The sequence below is a fragment of the Chiloscyllium plagiosum genome, unplaced genomic scaffold (assembly GCF_037043375.1).
Source record: "Chiloscyllium plagiosum isolate Xiang-an unplaced genomic scaffold, Cpla_swu_hap1 HiC_scaffold_4, whole genome shotgun sequence".
In the NCBI taxonomy this organism is placed as follows: Eukaryota; Metazoa; Chordata; class Chondrichthyes; order Orectolobiformes; family Hemiscylliidae; genus Chiloscyllium; species Chiloscyllium plagiosum.
In genome coordinates, this window is record NW_028270142.1 from 99437167 (window position 1) to 99454840 (window position 17674).

The window sequence follows — 17674 nt, forward strand, 5'->3', positions numbered from 1 at the left end:
ATTTTCTTTGTTGATTCTTTTTAAACTAGAGTTACATGGAGTTATAGTTTTACCTAAGCTTCTTTTAACTAAAGGACAAAGACAACTGTAAATTCATAAACTACTTTTTGACATGTTCTTGACTGAAGTTTTGTTTCAAAACAATAGCCTGTATATTAGACAGGGCTTAGAATCGCTCACTGTGAATCTGTAATATATCTTATTTATAAGGTATTTATGTTTATTAAATTACCACCATGTGTCAATAGTGCCAACAATGTAATATCCATTTAGAGCTATTCTGTGTTCATGAAATAGCTTTTAATAGCTTTTGAAAAATATATTTTTGTTGGCTTTTCTCAATCAGATTGAAATATTATATAATTATAAAGAGTTTCACGCATTGCAATGTTTCCTCATGATATTGTGATTGACGTCCTTTTTTGGAATCTTCTCATCAAATGGAGTGTATGTCAGGTGTGGCATGTTGACTCTGAATCACAAGATTCTGACATCTAGCCATTTTTGAGAAGATTTGTAGCTTAGGTCGATGATAAGTATGTAAGTTAACTCGCTGAACATGAAGGTTTGTTTTCAGATGTTTCATCACTGTACTAGGTAACATTATCAGTGAGAGTCTCTGGTGAAGCACTGGTGGCTTGTCTCACTGATGATGTTACCTAGTATGGTGACAAAATGTCTGAAAACAAACCTTCAAGCTCCGCGAGCTAACTCACATACTTATTCTGACATCTAGTTTGGGTTTAACCATCGAGCTCAAAAATTAAAGTTGATAATCCGATATAATACTGAGAAAGCACTGCATATCAGAAATGCTGACTTCCAGTTGGAATGCTCAAATCCAAAGCCCCAGCTGCCTGCTCTTCCAGATCCCCACAGCAGTGGAACAGGAGAGGTAACCTGGTATTCTGGCCAATATGTATCCCTTGATTGACTATAATTCTTTGAGGAGATAACAAGCAGGATAGATATGGTGAAGCAGTAAATATAAAAAATATTTGGATTTTTGGAAGACGTTTGATAAGGTGCCACACATTAGGCGAGTTATAAATATCAGAGCCTGTAGTGTTGGAGGTAGTATATATGAGCTTGGATTGGCTAACAAATAGAACAGAGAGATTTGGGATAAGGGAGTATTTTTCAGAATGGCACCTGTAACTAATGGTGTGCCACAGGGATCAGTACTAGGCCTATAATTATGCACAATATTCATTAATAACTTGGTTAAGTTCAGTGAATGCACTATAGGTAATCTTGTGGATGATACAAAATAGGTGGGAAGGCATGTGGTGAGAATGAGGGACAGAGATGGGTTAATCACATGGACATAAAACTTGGTAGATGGAATATCATGTGGGGAAATGTGAGACACTTTGGCAGGAAGAATAGAGGAGCTGGGTATTATTTAAATAGAGAAAGACTCCAGAAAGGCTACAGATCAGATGGATTTAGGAGTCCTTGTCTGTGAATCACAAAAAACTAGCATCCAAATGCAGTGGATAAAAAGGCAAATGATATTCCGTCTGCAAAGTTTTATAAGTACTTGGTTAACTCATCTGAATCACTCTGCAGACTCCTTGTGTCATTGGAATGTTGGCTTTTATTTCAAAAGGAATGAAGTATAAATGTTCAGAGGTTTTGCTAAACCTTTATAAGGCACTAGTCAGACCACAGCTGGAATACTGTTTACATTTCCCAAATTCTCATCGAAGGGAAGATATACTGGCATTGGAGGTAGTACAGAAAAGATTTACTAAACTGTTATCATATATGTCTGAAAAGGAGAAGTTGAGTATATTGAGCCTGTATAAATTGAAATGGAGAAAAATGAGAGGCAAGCTAATTGTAACATGCAAGATTCTTAGGAGACTTAAATGGATAGAGATCTCGAACCAGAGGTACAATCTCCCTTTTACGAGAAAGATGAAGAGGAACTTATTTCCTGAGAGGGTAGTGAATCTGTGGAATTCTTTACCACAGAGAGTTGTTGAGGCTGGATTGTTCAATATATTCAAGACTGAGATTTTTTTTTTAATCGCAAAGGGAATCAAGGGTTATAGAGAATATTCAACGAAGTACAGTTGAGGCTTAGTCGTTAGTCATGATCTCATGGAATGACAGAGTAGTACTGATGGGTTGAATGGCCTACATCTGCTCCTGTGTCTTGTGGTGTTATTGCATTTCTTTAATTTCCATCATTTTATACCACATTTATTTTTAAACTTTAATTTTTTTATTGAATAGATAAGTGACTCCATAGTTACTTCAAGGTAGGATATTTAGATAGTAAAATACAACACCCTATAAGCTAACTCTACATTGAATTTCTCTTAAAAAAGACATAATGCGAATGATTGGTGATGTTTAAATGTTATGTTGCTCTCTATACTGGTACATCCTGAAATGTTCTTGTAGATTCAGTAAGTTCAACAATGAACTGTTTGAGTGTAAATCTAAAAATCTCAATGTATTTCAGTGCAATAATTGCTATGCAAATTAATAAACACTTGCACTGATGATTCCAGATAATATATTCTTTTAACACACACAACATCTTTTTAAATCAGTAACTCTAGGTTTGTTATAATAAATAGGGGAAGTTCATTACCCTGGGTAAAATTATTGGAATTCAAACAATCTCCATGAACTAGAGAAAAAATAATCAATGACAAAATTAACAGAGTTCTTCAAATAACTTTAAAGTCTGGATTCCCATTTATTGACAGGTTCGTTTTTTTAAACTTTTTTAATACAACACAGTGAAACAGTGATGCGGAATACATGAGATATATAATAGTATAAAAAGATAATTAACCTTCCCGATAAAAGACACTTATAATTGACATTAAGAACTGTCTGAAAATAAATATGAATCAATAAATACAAAACAATCACTGCACGGTCCTTAACTCTTTGATTGCTAGGGTTGCGTTCGGGGATAAAAAATGCTTTGATTCAATTCTTGGTGTGTACTAAATTGATCGTGGCCACCCATAATAGTCAAAGGGTTATGACAAGAAAATGTAAACATAAATAATCCATAACATATGACCGGTTATGTTCATATCTGGAGTAACATTGTCTTCCTGCTTCCTTGACCTCTACCCACCACTCAGCAAACAGGGAGAAATCAAATCAACTGACTCGAAATGACTGCAGGATGAACCCTCTCTATTCAGTATATTAATACTTATCAGAACCATGCAATGGGCTGAAGAAATGGCAACAGAGGAACCATAATATCTGGGGGAGAAATAGATTGTGATTCCCTGAATATGAACACAGGTTCTGTCTGTTTTTGCCAATCACAGTATCTTTTAAGATCAAGGAAGGTATGTTTTTAACAGCTTACTGAAGCCACATACAGTGGACGAATTGAGTTATTAAACAAAATAGATGATGCAGTGACATAAATCAAATTACAATGGACAGAATATTTCAGTTTATAGGAAAGTATTCGATGAGGATGTTTTAAATCACATTGGGAGCACTCCACCACCACAGTATCTCAACTGTCGGTCTTCATAAGAAGTACAATTATGTTAACTAGGTAATGACAGGAAATGATAGGTCAGGTCAATTATGTGAATTCAGTTCCTTTCCTGTTATTTAATTCTTGGCAGCTAAAGGTTAGAGACAGGAAGAAAGAGAAAATTCTTGAAGGATGTGGAACAGTAATATTTTCTAAATTAAGACATTTAAGAAGTTCAGTAATTACAACAGCCTGAAAATGTATTAAATCATGTTAAAGGCAAACCTTTAACTGCTCTAAAAGCCACTTGTCACTCATGTTTCCACACAATAGTGAGTTCTGATTTGTCTAAAGTTAATCATATTGGTGAATGGCTGTTTGTTACATCAGTGCATAGCCTAATAACAGGTGGGCCCCAAGGGGAAGCAATTCTTAAAATCAACAAAGATTTCAGTCAGTCACTGAGTTTTACAATACTGAATAAACAATCTTTGCTGCATGATTGCTTAAAGCAAGAGCAACCCACAGTAGCTCTGTACTGAACAAGTGGAAGATGGAAGAGCCCACTTCTGAAGATGTTTTATCCATTGAAGCATTTTTAAAGGAATGTTTGAACAACATTTCCATCCTCGTGGCAATGAAGGATCTCTGCTCTTCACTAAGTTTCTGTCCTCATAGTAATAATGCAAAGGAAAGGAAGGGTGAAAAATGGGAGTTTTAATCCACAAACATTATTTCACATAAACATTATAGTTCTTAAAACTACATTCCGTTCAAAGTGTCTTTCTTTAGTTCCTACCCTGTTTGCCATGTTTAATTTAGCAGTAACTGTGGATCTCTGTCAGTTCATAAATTGTTAACTACACACGTAATGCACATAAAATTGAATGTTTAGTTATGGCACCTTGGAAAGACGTTGCTGTGGTGCACTGCTGTTGTCTATAGTTACCAGTCTGTATACAATAACAATAATTAATGAGAATACAAGGATTCATTGAAAAATAAGATATCCTATTCTGACTGATTCCTATGAAAATCAACACACACCTTATTTTTCAATATTCATTTGTAAGAAATATGTTATGAATATTCAAATGCAACTGTTTGAGAAACTAAACACACTTTGGATTCTATCTAGTTCATTAATACACATTTCTTCAACCAATCAGGGATTGAACCCATGACATTAAACATCATGTACAGTACTTAATGCTGATGTTGTTCTGGCAGGAATTTCAGGCAAAATTCATTTCACTGTTAGTTTTGTTTAAAATTTCCATTTCTGTCATTCTAAAACAACTTCAAACCTTCTATGCAAAATAAAATCCCTCTTGGTGGATTCATAGAAGTTTGAAAAGCCATTTGTGTGTGGCAATCTATAGGAACCCCCTTACTGTAATTTTACATGTCCATTTCACTGCATTTAAAACTACATGAACAATAGCTATTGAAAGCTCCACGTATTGACTTGCTCAGTACTGCTTTAACAAATGAAAAATATATTTAAGGCTGTTAACAATATTGCAGATGTTTTGGCCCCTGTTACTTAGTCACAGAACAGTCCAATTTTCTAAGCTTCTATATTCCTGGTCTCCTACTAAAAGGAGCAAGTGCAGCAATATTTCCTTATTAGACAGATAGCAATCCTCTTTGGAAAATGAATGCAAAGGGTCTGTCTGGTTCAGGAAAAAGATTTAAGTCAGCAAAAAGATTTTCAAACAAACCCTCAAAATAGGAAAGAGTTCAGGTTCAGCAGGAAAGAAAGTACCAGTCTTGAGAAAGATCTTGAGACGTATTTTCTTGATTTTCCTTTCTGAAATCTGGAGTCAAAAGTTCACTAGGGCATTAAGCGTGCAGATAAAAGGCCTATACGGAATGGTGCACCAAAGAAAGACAAAGGACTGAAATACAGATGATACTGTGTATCATGAAACCTTCCCACTCTCTCTTTTATAATCTCCACTCATGTTCAGAGCAGGCGACTCTGAGAAATTCAGCCATGATTCATATGTCTCAGGCAGAGAGACGCCTGCTCATTGCTGGGTTCCAGCATTACAGCCCACTTGTTGGAAATCTTTTGTTGCTTCTGCTACAATCACACCCACTCTTGCATGGATCGCTTGCAGTACAATATGTGACGTGGTGTTCCTTTCCTCTTAAATTGAACCACTGTGTAAATCAACACCAGAAAGCACAAGGCCAGTGTACAAGGGATAACAATAGCAATGGCATTCACAGTGCTGGAAGTGTTATCGATTTTAATCACTATGTCAACGTCATCTTGAGTATCATGCCTGTCTTTGTCTCCAGTTTTAGTTCGGTCACATCCCATCCATTCTTTAAGTATGGATCTTGGATAGTTAGGCTCCACCCTGAGTTTATGATTGTTGAATTTCCAGTACTCTTTTCCTTTGTAAAAGAATGTATAGCCTGGAAATGTAAAAATAAAATTATTCAGTCTCACAGCTTAACACAGTTAAAAGTAAAAAGTAATTCAGAACCAAACTGAAAACTGTTCACAAGTTCTAATCATCCAACTGATTCTGATAAGAAAGGCAATATTTTGGGTCAGATGCCCATCAGCATTGTCAGAGCTACAAGGGAAGTTTATTTTTACGAACAAAAGAAAATTAAAGTAGGAGAATTATGAAGATGTGGGTATACTATATCTTTAAGAAAATTATTAGCTAATAGAACTACCTGACAGCACCAAGTGTTCTGAAAAATGATGTAATGTAACATTTGGTCGAACAATTCAATTAGCTGGTTGCCTGGAGACAAAAACAAATTTGAATTCGACCAATCAGTTTAAATTGTACCCCAAAATACCAACCTCCAATCAAGTTTGATTTTAGTATATTGACAATCTTAAAAACCAAAAACACAATCCGAAGCTTTGAGGATATAAGACCAGGGAAAATTGACCAGTTGGGAGGAGAACTGCCAAGCGACCAGCATGTAAAGATTGCCCAAAAAATGGCTCTCTTAAAGGTACCTTTATTGATCAGTAACCTGTGAAGCAAAATCTCCCAAGAAGAAGAAAACAAGACAGGAATACAGAGAAGAACTGAAAGCTGCCTGGTTTTGAGATAACAAGTTTTGTTTTATAAATTTTAACCGGGACATTTATTGGACTGGTCTTGTAAAGGGGCAAGTAAATGATAGGTTAGAGGAAGGAGTTGTAAACAGTTATTAGTTAATTATTCTCTGTTATACTTTATGAAATGAAGTTGTCAATTTTTTTCTTTAAGTAATTCTTGGCCTCTAGGATTTTCACAGCTGACTGCACGGGATAAATCTTTTCTGTGTTACTGGTATAAATTAAGCAGGAGGGTTTACCCCATGTTGTAACAGGAGTTAGAGGTCTCAGGTATATAAATGTATGTGACTCAGGTGACATTGTATAAAATAAAAGACTGTACATGAGGCAACAGGTTGTACACTTAACAAACATAAGAACACAAGAGGAGGGAACAGGAAGCTCTTTGTACCAGCTGTATTGTTCACTAAGGTTATGGTTAATCTTCCACTTCAGCCACATCTTCACACCTTATCCCAATATCTTTAAATTCTCTGATTTTTCAAAAATCTGTCAGTATAACTTGAACATACTCAACGACTGGTAAACAATTCTAAAGATTCACAATCATTTTAACAAAGACTTTTCGCAATGGCTAAGACTTTATTCTGAGACTGTGATCCCTAATTTTAGTCCCCACAGTTAAAACACAAATACTTCTGGACAATTTGAAATAAAAACAAAGATCCTCAGAAAATATTCAATAGGTCTTACAGTGCATTTGGAAAAGTTAAGACTAAATGGGTGTAAGTTTATGTCTGCCTGGAGATGTTTTTAGTGGTAAAAGGGTATTAAATCAGACATGGATGCAGTGTGGAGACACAACTCCCTTCTTGCCTTTTATCAATTAAGACTGAATTTGTAAGGCTCAGGACATTCTGGATGTCAAGCGAAGCCCTTAGGTGGGAAATTAAGGGTCTCATCCTGGGAAGCCACCACATGGGAAATAGACTCTGAGGTGGGGTCTGCAACCATGATGCTGAGGCATTCAGTGCTTGATCACAGGACCCAGAGTTGAGAAGTGGGGGAGCTGCAGAAAGTCAGCCCCTTGCCCTTGTTTCTAACCTCCTTCCTCACGCAACCTGATCCCATACCTCTTATCCCACTTTCAACCTCCTTTGGCTTGGAATCCTGCACCAATTCATCCTTAGCTCTGTTGGACCACAGTGGGCGGCACGGTGGCACAGTGGTTAGCACTGCTGCCTCGCAGCGCAAGAGACCCGGGTTCAATTCCCGACTCAGGCGAATGACTGTGTGGAGTTTGCACGTTCTCCCAGTGTCTGCGTGGGTTTCCTCCGGGGGCTCCGGTTTCCTCCCACAGTCCAAAGATGTGCAGGTCAGGTGAATTGGCCATGCTAAATTGCCCCTAGTGTTAGGTAAAGGGGTAAATGTAGCGGTATGGGTGGGTTACGCTTCAGCGGGTCGGTGTGGACTTGTTGGGCCGAAGGGCCTGTTTCCACACTGTAAGTAATCTAATCTAATCTATAAGTAATCTAATCAGTAGTGACCACTGCTCAGGAAGGTGGCAATAGAGAACTGTTTATCTTCTTAGAGGCAAATTTCCACCTTGGGTGTCCTTAATTTTGAGAAAGGCAAAGCCTGGCCATTGAGGTTCAGGACTGGAATTTATGATTGGCTTGCCCTAATGTTGAAAATGCAGTGTTGTCAGCTGTTCTCCAGTCAGAGGGTAAGACTTCTGTCACAAAGAACAAGTTTAGACAATGGGCAAAATGTGTTCTGTACCATCACCATTGACGTCTGGAAAAGACAGGACCACAGAGCTCAGATTTGATCTGTTAGTTGTGGGATTGTGTAGCCTTGTCAATCAGTTGCTGCACATAAGTACTGTACACACTTGGCATACAGGTAGCCCCGTGTACAGCATTACATGGTTGACACCTCAATTGTAATATGCTTTGTGCTGCTCCTGGCATGTACTCATGTTTTCATCATTGAACTAAGGCTGATCTACTAGCTCGATGGTAATGGTTGAGTGGGGATATGCCAGGCCATGAGCTTGTTTTGGGAGTACAGTTCTGCTGTTGCTGGTGATAGCCTACAGTGCCCCATGGATGCCCAGTCTTGAGGATCTAGATCTGTTTGAAGTCTATCCCATTTAGCAACATGATACACCACACAATACAGTGGAAGGTGTTCTCAATGTAAAGGCAGGACTTCCACAAGGAATAAGCAGTGGTCATTCCTACCAATACTGTCATGGACAGATGCATCTGCAGAAGGCAGATTGGTGAGGATGCGGTCAAGTATGTTTTTCCTTCTTGGTTGCTTCACCACCTGCTGCAGACCCAATCTACCAGCATTGTCCTTTAGAACAGAACCATTTCAATCAGTAGTGCCTTAGGTGGCAAACAATGACGTTCTTTCCAGTATACATTCTATGTCCTTGACATCCTCAGTGCTTCCTCCAAGTTGGTAAAAGCATTGATTCATCAACTGAGCAAGGATGGTATGTGATATCCAGCAACATCTCTTAAATTCATTGCCTGCCTTTCTATTTACCTCAGACAGTTTGGCTATGTTTTTGGCTACTCTCCTTTAATGTCTCCTTATTTTCTTGGGACTTTTTCCGTTACCTCTTTGAAAGTTCACAGGATATTAAAGGCATCAAACAAATGCAAGGTGTTGTTTCTGAGACGTACTAAATATATGTCTTAGAGGGAGAAATTAATTTACATAGCACAGCTTCTAACAGTGCTACTTTAACACATTTTCTCCCCTCAATGTTAAACACTCAGTTTTTCTTAAGTGTTAGTTTGACCCCAACTATAATGCAGTGACTTGTCATAATAATCGAGTGAGATAAAAAACTGACTTTAGTAAAAGGGCTTAGACAAGAGCAACTAAAACTGATGCTCTGGAGCTGGCAATGACAAACATTGAAAAATATGATTAGAGTCATAGAGTCATAGAGATGTACAGCATGGAAACAGACCCTTCTGTCCAACTCATCCATGCCGACCAGATATCCCAACCCAATCTAGTCCCACCTGCCAGCACCTGGCCCACATCCCTCCAAACCCTTCCTATTCATATACCCATCCAGATGCCTTTTGAATGTTGCAATTGTACTAACCTTCACCACTTCCTCTGGCAGCTCATTCCATACACGTACCTCTGCGTGAAAAAGTTACCCCTGAGGTCTCTTTTATATCTTTCCCCTCAGACTCTAAACCTATGACCTCTAGTTCTGGGCTCCCCTACCCCAGGGAAAAAAAAAGACTTTGTCTATTTATTCTATCCATGTCCTTCATGATTTTATAAACCTGTACAAAGCCGCTGATGTTCCAGGGAAAACAGCCCTAGCCTATTCAACCTCTCCCCCTATAGCTCAAATCCTCCAACCCTGGCAACATCCTTGTAAATCTTTTCTGAACTCTTTCAAGTTTCACAACATGTGCGCCATTAGGTCAAGACAGCTCTGCCATTCAATAAGGTCAGGATTGAACTGATCATTCGCTCCACCTGTTAACCTTTTACCCCCTTCCCAACAAGAAACCATGTATCTCTGCCTAAAAATATTCAAAGAATCTGCATCAACCACCTTTTAAGGAGAAATGTTCTAAACCCCTTTTTGAAAAAAACCTCCTTGTATTGTTCCTAAATGGATGATTCCTTATTTTTAAAGTGTCTCCACATTCTAGAATCTACTAGAAGAGGAAATAACCTTCCCATTCATATTAAGACATTCAGAATCTTATGTTTCAATCAAGTTACCTCCTACACTTCTAAACTCCAGCAGTTACAGGACCAACCTGTCCAACCTTTTCATCTATTACTCACCTATTCAAGGTATTAATCCAGTAAACCTTCTCTGAACTATTTACAAAACACTGTTAAATAAGAAGACCAATATTATACACAACAATTCACATATGGTCTTATCAATGCCTTCTGGAGCTGAAGCATAACCTTTACCTTTCTACTCAATTTCTCTCATACAAACAATAATATTCAATTTGTTTTTCTAATTATCTGCTGTATCTGCATGCTAAGCTCTTGCAATTCATAGATTCAGATACCAAGAGCCCTCTGCACCTCAGGGCTCTGAAAACTCTCATCTTTTGATAATATGCTTCTCTCTTAATCTTCCTGTCAAAACAGACAATTCCACAGTTTCCCACATTGTACTTCACTGGCTAATACTTTGCCCGGTTACTTAACCTATTTCTATGGCTGTGATGCTTTGTTTTAACCACTTCATGATTTGTCTATGTTTATGTCATCAGCAAATTTTGTCCCTTCATCCAAGTAAACTATATAAATAATAAAATGTTGAGGCCTTAGCACTGATCTTTGTGGCACAATACCCATTGCATCTTGCCAACTGGAAAAAAAAATCATACCTACTCTGTTTTCTGATGGACAGTCAATCTTCTACATAACCCTTAAACCATGAGCTCTTATTTTCCACAAATCCTTGGATGTGCCGCCTTATCAAATGCCTGCATATCTAATAGCTCCTATATAAGAATTCTAAAGAATTGCTTAAAATAAATGAGTGTCATTCCATTAAGCCATGTTAAATCTGACCAATTAACTTGTACTTTTCTGAATCATCTGGCATAATACCTTTAGTTATAGCTTTTAACATTTTCCCAAGACAGATGTTAAAGTACCTGATCTGCTGTTTCTTGCTTTCTATCTCCCTCTTTTGAATCAATAAGCTTAGTTTGTTATTTTACAATCTAATGGAATCTTGCCCAAATCAAGGGAAAGTTTGGAAATTTAAAACGAAAACTTCATCTATCTTATAAGGCATTTCTGTTAGTACCCTCAGATTAAGTCTATCAAGATCTGGCGCTTTAAGAGCCAGCTATATCTTCTACGGCGAAAACCAAATCAAAATATTTGTCTTATGCCAATTCCATATTTTCTATTGTTTATTCTCCAACCTAATATTCTACAGGATCAATGATCACTTTGTTCACATTTTCTGTCATGCTGCAGCTGTACAGGACATTGGTTAGGTCACTTTTGGAATATTGTGTGCAATTCTAGTCTCCATCCTATTGGAAGGATGCTGTGAAACTTAAAAGGATTGAGAAAAGGTTTACAAGGATGTTAGGAGAAAGTGAGGACTGCAGATGCTGGAGATCAGAGCTAAAAAATGTGTTGCTGGAAAAGCGCAGCAGGTCAGGCAGCGTCAAAGGAGCAGGTGAATTGATGTTTCGGACATAAGCCCTTCTTAAGGACAAGGATGTTACCAAGCTTGGAGGGTTTGAGCTATAGGGAAAGGCTGAATAGACTGGGGCTGTTTTCACTGGAGCACTGGAGACTATAGGGTTTATAAAATCATGAGGGGCATGGATAACACAAATAGACAAGGTCTTTTCCCTGGATTGCGGGAATCCAGAACTAGAGGGCATAGGTTTAGAGTGATTAGATTAGATTACATTACATTACAGTGTGGAAACAGGCCATTCGGCCCAACAAGTCCACACTGACCCGCCGAAGCGCAACCCACCCATGCCCCTACATTTACCCCTTACCTAACACTACGGGCAATTTAGCATGGCCAATTCACCTAACCTGCACATCTTTGGACTGTGGGAGGAAACCGGAGCACCCGGAGGAAACCCACGCAGACACGGGGAGAACGTACAAACTCCACACAGTCAGTCGCCTGAGGCGGGAATTGAACCTGGGTCTCAGGCGCTGTGAGGCAGCAGTGCTAACCACTGTGCCAGCGTGCCGCCCACGGTGAGAGGGAAAAGATTTGAAAGGGGCTTAAGGGCAACTTTTTCACACAAAGGGTGGTGCGTTTGTGGAATGAACTGCTAGAGGAAGTGGTGGAGGCCAGTATAATTGCAACATTTAAAAGGCATCTGGATGGGTATATGAATAGGAAGGGTTTAGATGGAAATTGACCAAATGCTGTAAATGGGACTACATTAATTTAGGATATCTGGTCGGCATGGATGAGTTGGACCAAAGGGTCTGTTTCCGAGCTGTACGTCTCTATGATTCTATGATCAGCTTTAAATTTCTAGCTAGAATTTTCTAATATTCTAATTTTTCTCTTTAAATTAAATGTTGCCATTTTTTGCATTTTTTATGCATTCCATTCAATCTTCTGACTTGCCATGCAATTTTGTGTAATTGCATGCTTTTACTTGAAGTTTGATACTATTTTTAACTTTGTTAGTTAGCCTTGGATTATGAGCCCTCTCCCTGGAATTCGTCTTTCTCAGTGAGATGCATCTATTTTGTGCATTCTGAAACATCCCTTAAGCATCTGCCACTGCACCTCTCTCAACCTACCCTCTCACCTACTTGCCAGTGAACGTGGCTTTCATGCCTTTGTCATTGCCCTTAGTCAGGTTTAAAATACTAGTCTTGGACTTCTTCTTTTCCTCAAACTTAACGTGAAATTCAATCATGTTCAAATTGGTTGACATTTGAAAAATAAAACTAACGAAGTTAGAAATGTTTACATGGTAGAAAACAAGGCACAAAAGGAGACTTCACACCAATTTAAAAATTTATATGGAATACATAGGTCAAACTTAAAAAACATGGTAACCATTAATTCTGTACTATGTATATGGAGTTAAGCCCTCAAAAATTGAATTTAAAGAGCATCCTAACGAAGGAAAAGGCAGGCAAGAAAAGAGTTGTTGAGGTAGGAAATTCCATTGCACAAAACAAACATCTCCTAATTCTCAAAATATATTTGCTTTAAGCACAATACTATTGTGGAATTACTTATACTGTTACCAAAGTTTTCATTGACTTTGTACCGATGTGGTGGTGGTGATGGACAGGATAGAGATGTGAGCCAAAACATTGGGCGGCACGGTGGCACAGTGGTTAGCACTGTTGCCTCACAGCACCAGAGACCCGGGTTCAATTCCCGCCTCAGGTGACTGACTGTGTGGAGTTTGCACGTTCTCCCCGTGTCTTCATGGGTTTCCTCCGGGTGCTCCGGTTTCCTCCCACAGTCCAAAGATGTGCAGGTCAGGTGAATTGGCCATGCTAAATTGCCCGTAGTGTTAGGTAAGGGGTAAATGTAGGGGTATGGGTGGGTTGTGCTTCGGCGGGGCGGTGTGGACTTGTTGGGCCGAAGGGCCTGTTTCCACACTGTAAGTAATCTAATCTAATCTAATCCTGCTGTGAGAGTACAGGATCTTACACACTTACGGGGTAGACTTTCCTTGTTAGCACTTAAGACCACAAGACCATAAGACATAGGAGCGGAAGCAAGGCCATTCGGCCCATCGAGTCCACTCCGCCATTCAATCATGGCTGATGGGCATTTCAACTCCACTTACCCGCATTCTCCCCGTAGCCCTTAATTCCTTGTGACATCAAGAATTTATCAATTTCTGCCTTGAAGACATTTAGCGTCCCAGCCTCCACTGCACTCTGTGGCAATGAATTCCACAGGCCCACCACTCTCTGGCTGAAGAAATGTCTCCTCATTTCTGTTCTGAATTTACCCCCTCTAATTCTAAGGCTGTGTCCACGGGTCCTAGTCTCCTCGCCTAATGGAAACAATTTCCTAGCATCCACCCTCTCCAAGTCATGTATTATCTTGTAAGTTTCTATTAGATCTCCCCTTAATCTTCTAAACTCCAATGAATACAATCCCAGGATCCTCAGCCGTTCCTCATATGTTAGACCTACCATTCCAGGGATCATCCGTGTGAATCTCCGCTGGACACGCTCCAGTGCCAGTATGTCCTTCCTGAGGTGTGGGGACCAAAACTGGACACAGTAATCCAAATGGGGCCTAACCAAAGCTTTATAAAGTCTCAGTAGCACAACGGTGCTTTTATATTCCAACCCGCTTGAGATAATTGACAACATTGCATTCGCTTTCTTAATCACGGACTCAACCTGCATGTTTACCTTTAGAGAATCCTCAACTAGCACTCCCAGATCCCTCTGTACTTTGGCTTTACGAATTTTCTCACCGTTTAGAAAGTAATCCATGCTTCTATTCTTTTTTCCAAAGTGCAAGACCTCGCATTTGCTCACATTGAATTCCATCAGCCATTTCCTGGACCACTCCTCCAAACTGTCTAGATCCTTCTGCAGCCTCCCCACTTCCTCAGTACTACCTGCCTGTCCACCTAACCTTGTATCGTCGGCAAACTTCGCCCAGTCCCTTCTTCCGGATCATTAATATATAATGTGAACAGCTGCGGCCCCAACACTGAACCCTGCGGGACACCGCTTGTCACCGGCTGCCATTCCGAAAAAGAACCTTTTATCCCAACTCTCTGCCTTCTGTCAGACAGCCAATCCTCAATCCATACCAGTAGCTCACCTCGAACACCATGGGCCCTCACCTTGCTCAGCAGCCTCCCGTGTGGCACCTTATCAAAGGCCTTTTGGAAGTCTAGGTAGACCACATCCACTGGGTTTCCCCGGTCTAACCTACTTGTCACCTCTTCAAAGAACTCCAACAGGTTTGTCAGGCACGACCTCCCCTTACTAAATCCATGTTGACTTGTTCTAATCCGACCCTGCTCTTCCAAGAATTTAGAAACCTCATCCTTAATGATGGATTCTAGAATTTTACCAACAACCAAGGTTAGGCTAATTGGCCTATAATTTTCCATCTTTTGCCTTGATCCTTTCTTGAACAAGGGAGTTACAACAGCGATCTTCCAATCATCCGGGACTTTCCCTGACTCCAGTGACTTTTGAAAGATCTCAACCAACGCCTCCGCTATTTCCTCAGCCACCTCCCTCAGAACTCTAGGATGTAACCCATCAGGGCCAGGAGATTTATCAATTTTAAGACCTTTTAGCTTTTCTAGCACTTTCTCTTTTGTAATGGCAACCATACTCAACTCAGCCCCTTGACTCCCTTTAATTGTTGGGATATTACTCATGTCTTCCACTGTGAAGACTGATGCAAAGTACTTATTAAGTTCTCCTGCTATTTCCTTTTCTCCCATCACTAAGCTTCCAGCATCAGTTTGAAGTGGCCCAATGTCTACTCTTGCCTGTCGTTTGTTTCTTATGTATTGAAAGAAACTTTTACTATCATTTCTAATATTACTGGCTAGCCTACCTACATATTTGATCCTCTCCTTCCTTATTTCTCTCTTTGTTATCCTCTGTTTGTTTTTGTAGCCTTCCCAATCTTCTGATTTCCCAGTGCTCTTGGCCACTTTATAGGCTCTCTCTTTTTCTTTGATAGATTTCCTGACTTCCTTTGTCAGCCATGGCTGTCTAATCCCTCCCCGGATAATCTTTCTCTTCTTGGGGATGAACCTCTGTACTGTGTCCTCAATTTTACCCACAAACCCCTGCCATTTTTGCTCTACTGTCTTCCCTGCAAGGCTCTGCTCCCAGTCTATTTTCGTCAGTTCCTCTCTCATGCCCTCATAATTACCTTTATTTAACTGTAACACCATTACATCCGATTTTGCCTTCTCTCTTTCAAACTGCAGACTGAACTCTACCATATTATGATCGCTGCTTCCTAAGTGTTCCCTTACTTTAAGATTTTTTATAAAGTCTGGTTCATTACATAGTACTAGGTCCAGAATAGCCTGCTCCCTTGTGGGCTCCATGACAAGCTGTTCCAAAAAGCCATCCTGTAAGCATTCCATGAATTCCCTTTCTTTGGATCTACTTGCAACATTATTTACCCAGTCCACCTGCATATTGAAGTCTCCCATGATCACCGTGACCTTGTCTTTCTGACATGCCTTCTATATTTCCCGGTACATGTTGCGCTCCTGGTCCTGACCACTGTTAGGAGGTCTGTACATAACTCCCACTATGTTTTTTTTGCCTTTGTGGTTCCTCAATTCCACCCACACAGACTCCACATCATCCGACGCTATGTCATTCAGCACCATAGATTTAATTTTGTTCTTAACTAACAAGGCAACCCCGCCTCCTCTGCCCACCTCCCTGTCTTTTCAATAAGTTGAAAACCCTTGGATGTTTAACTGCCAGTCTTGACCCCTCTGTAACCACGTCTCTGTGATGCCTACCACATCATAATCATTCACGATGATCTGTGCCATTAGTTCATCTGCTTTGTTATGAATGCTACGAGCATTCACTTGTACATGAAGCATCACTAGGACACAGGAAAGAGAGGAAAATCAGGCAGAGGAGGGCATGCCTTGAATTAAACTTCTAGCTAGATTTTTCTAATATTCTAATTTTTCTCTGTAAATTAAACATTGCCAATCCTTCACTTACATGTATGAAGAAAAATGTGTCTGCATGAGATGAGCTGTTGAAACTAGTCAGATGCAGCTACTGTCTTAATTCAAGTAGTTTGAGTCTTCAAATGTGGAGCCGTACAAATTAAAAAGAGACTTCAATCCTTACAACTGAGCTGATCTCGGATCCTGGTTTTTGATTTGACTAGAGACTTACAGCTAAGAGGATGCTGCTTTACAAATGCTATTCTTGACCTTTGATGTTCAGTTTGTAACTAAGGCAGTAAAATATATTCAAACTGAAGGTTAAAACCTGCTTGGATTTAAAATTCTACTTGTTACATTTATGAAAAGCATTGACAAAAATCACTAAAATTACACTTTGATTCAATTTCTACACAGCAACTTTGAAGTTTGAACAAAATAACAATATCAGCAGTTAATCATATCTACATTTGCTCTTACCACTTTCTTTGCTGACAAAGGCCCCTTGTGGAGACTTGGGGATTCCTTTCCATATTGAAATGGATTTGGGATAGCCATTGTCTACAACATGTGTTTCTTCATTGTACCTCCAGTACCTATAGGGAAAAAGGAAAAGTACGACTATAAACATTGAGGAGAGAGGATCAGTGTTTCTTGTCACAGCAAGATGTTTGCAGTGAGGTCTTGGGGGTGTTGAAGGCAAGGGCAGCAATTGGCTTTATGAGACTGTTCCCTTGCCTCCTCTCCATGCCTCTGACTGCCACCAGATTTTGGAAAATGAAAGTTGCATACTAAGCCAAGGTTGCTTGGATTATAATCAATCAGGAGAAAGTGAGGACTGCAGATGCTGGAGATCAGAGTCGAACAGTGTGGTGCTAGAAAAGCACAGCCAGTCAGGCAGCAACTGAGGACCCACAGAATCACCGTTTCAAGCATAAGCCCTTCACCAGGAATGAGGCTTGTGGCCCAAAGGGGCTGAGA

The 17674-nt window shown here is 39.6% G+C and overlaps 1 protein-coding gene across 2 annotated transcripts in view; it reads right to left on the reverse strand.

Moving 5' to 3' along the window:
- Positions 1 to 2689: 2689 nt before the first annotated feature.
- The window catches only part of mmp16a (matrix metallopeptidase 16a (membrane-inserted)), a 253187-nt gene continuing 238202 nt past the window's right edge, over positions 2690 to 17674 (reverse strand). For both annotated transcript variants that reach the window (XM_043688130.2, XM_043688132.2), the window contains 2 exons: positions 17174 to 17289; positions 2690 to 5902 (listed from right to left, as the gene is read on the reverse strand). In XM_043688130.2, coding sequence (XP_043544065.1) covers positions 5568 to 5902; positions 17174 to 17289 — 451 coding nt within the window. In that variant the 3' untranslated portion in view covers positions 2690 to 5567. The remainder of the gene's footprint in view (positions 5903 to 17173; positions 17290 to 17674) is intronic.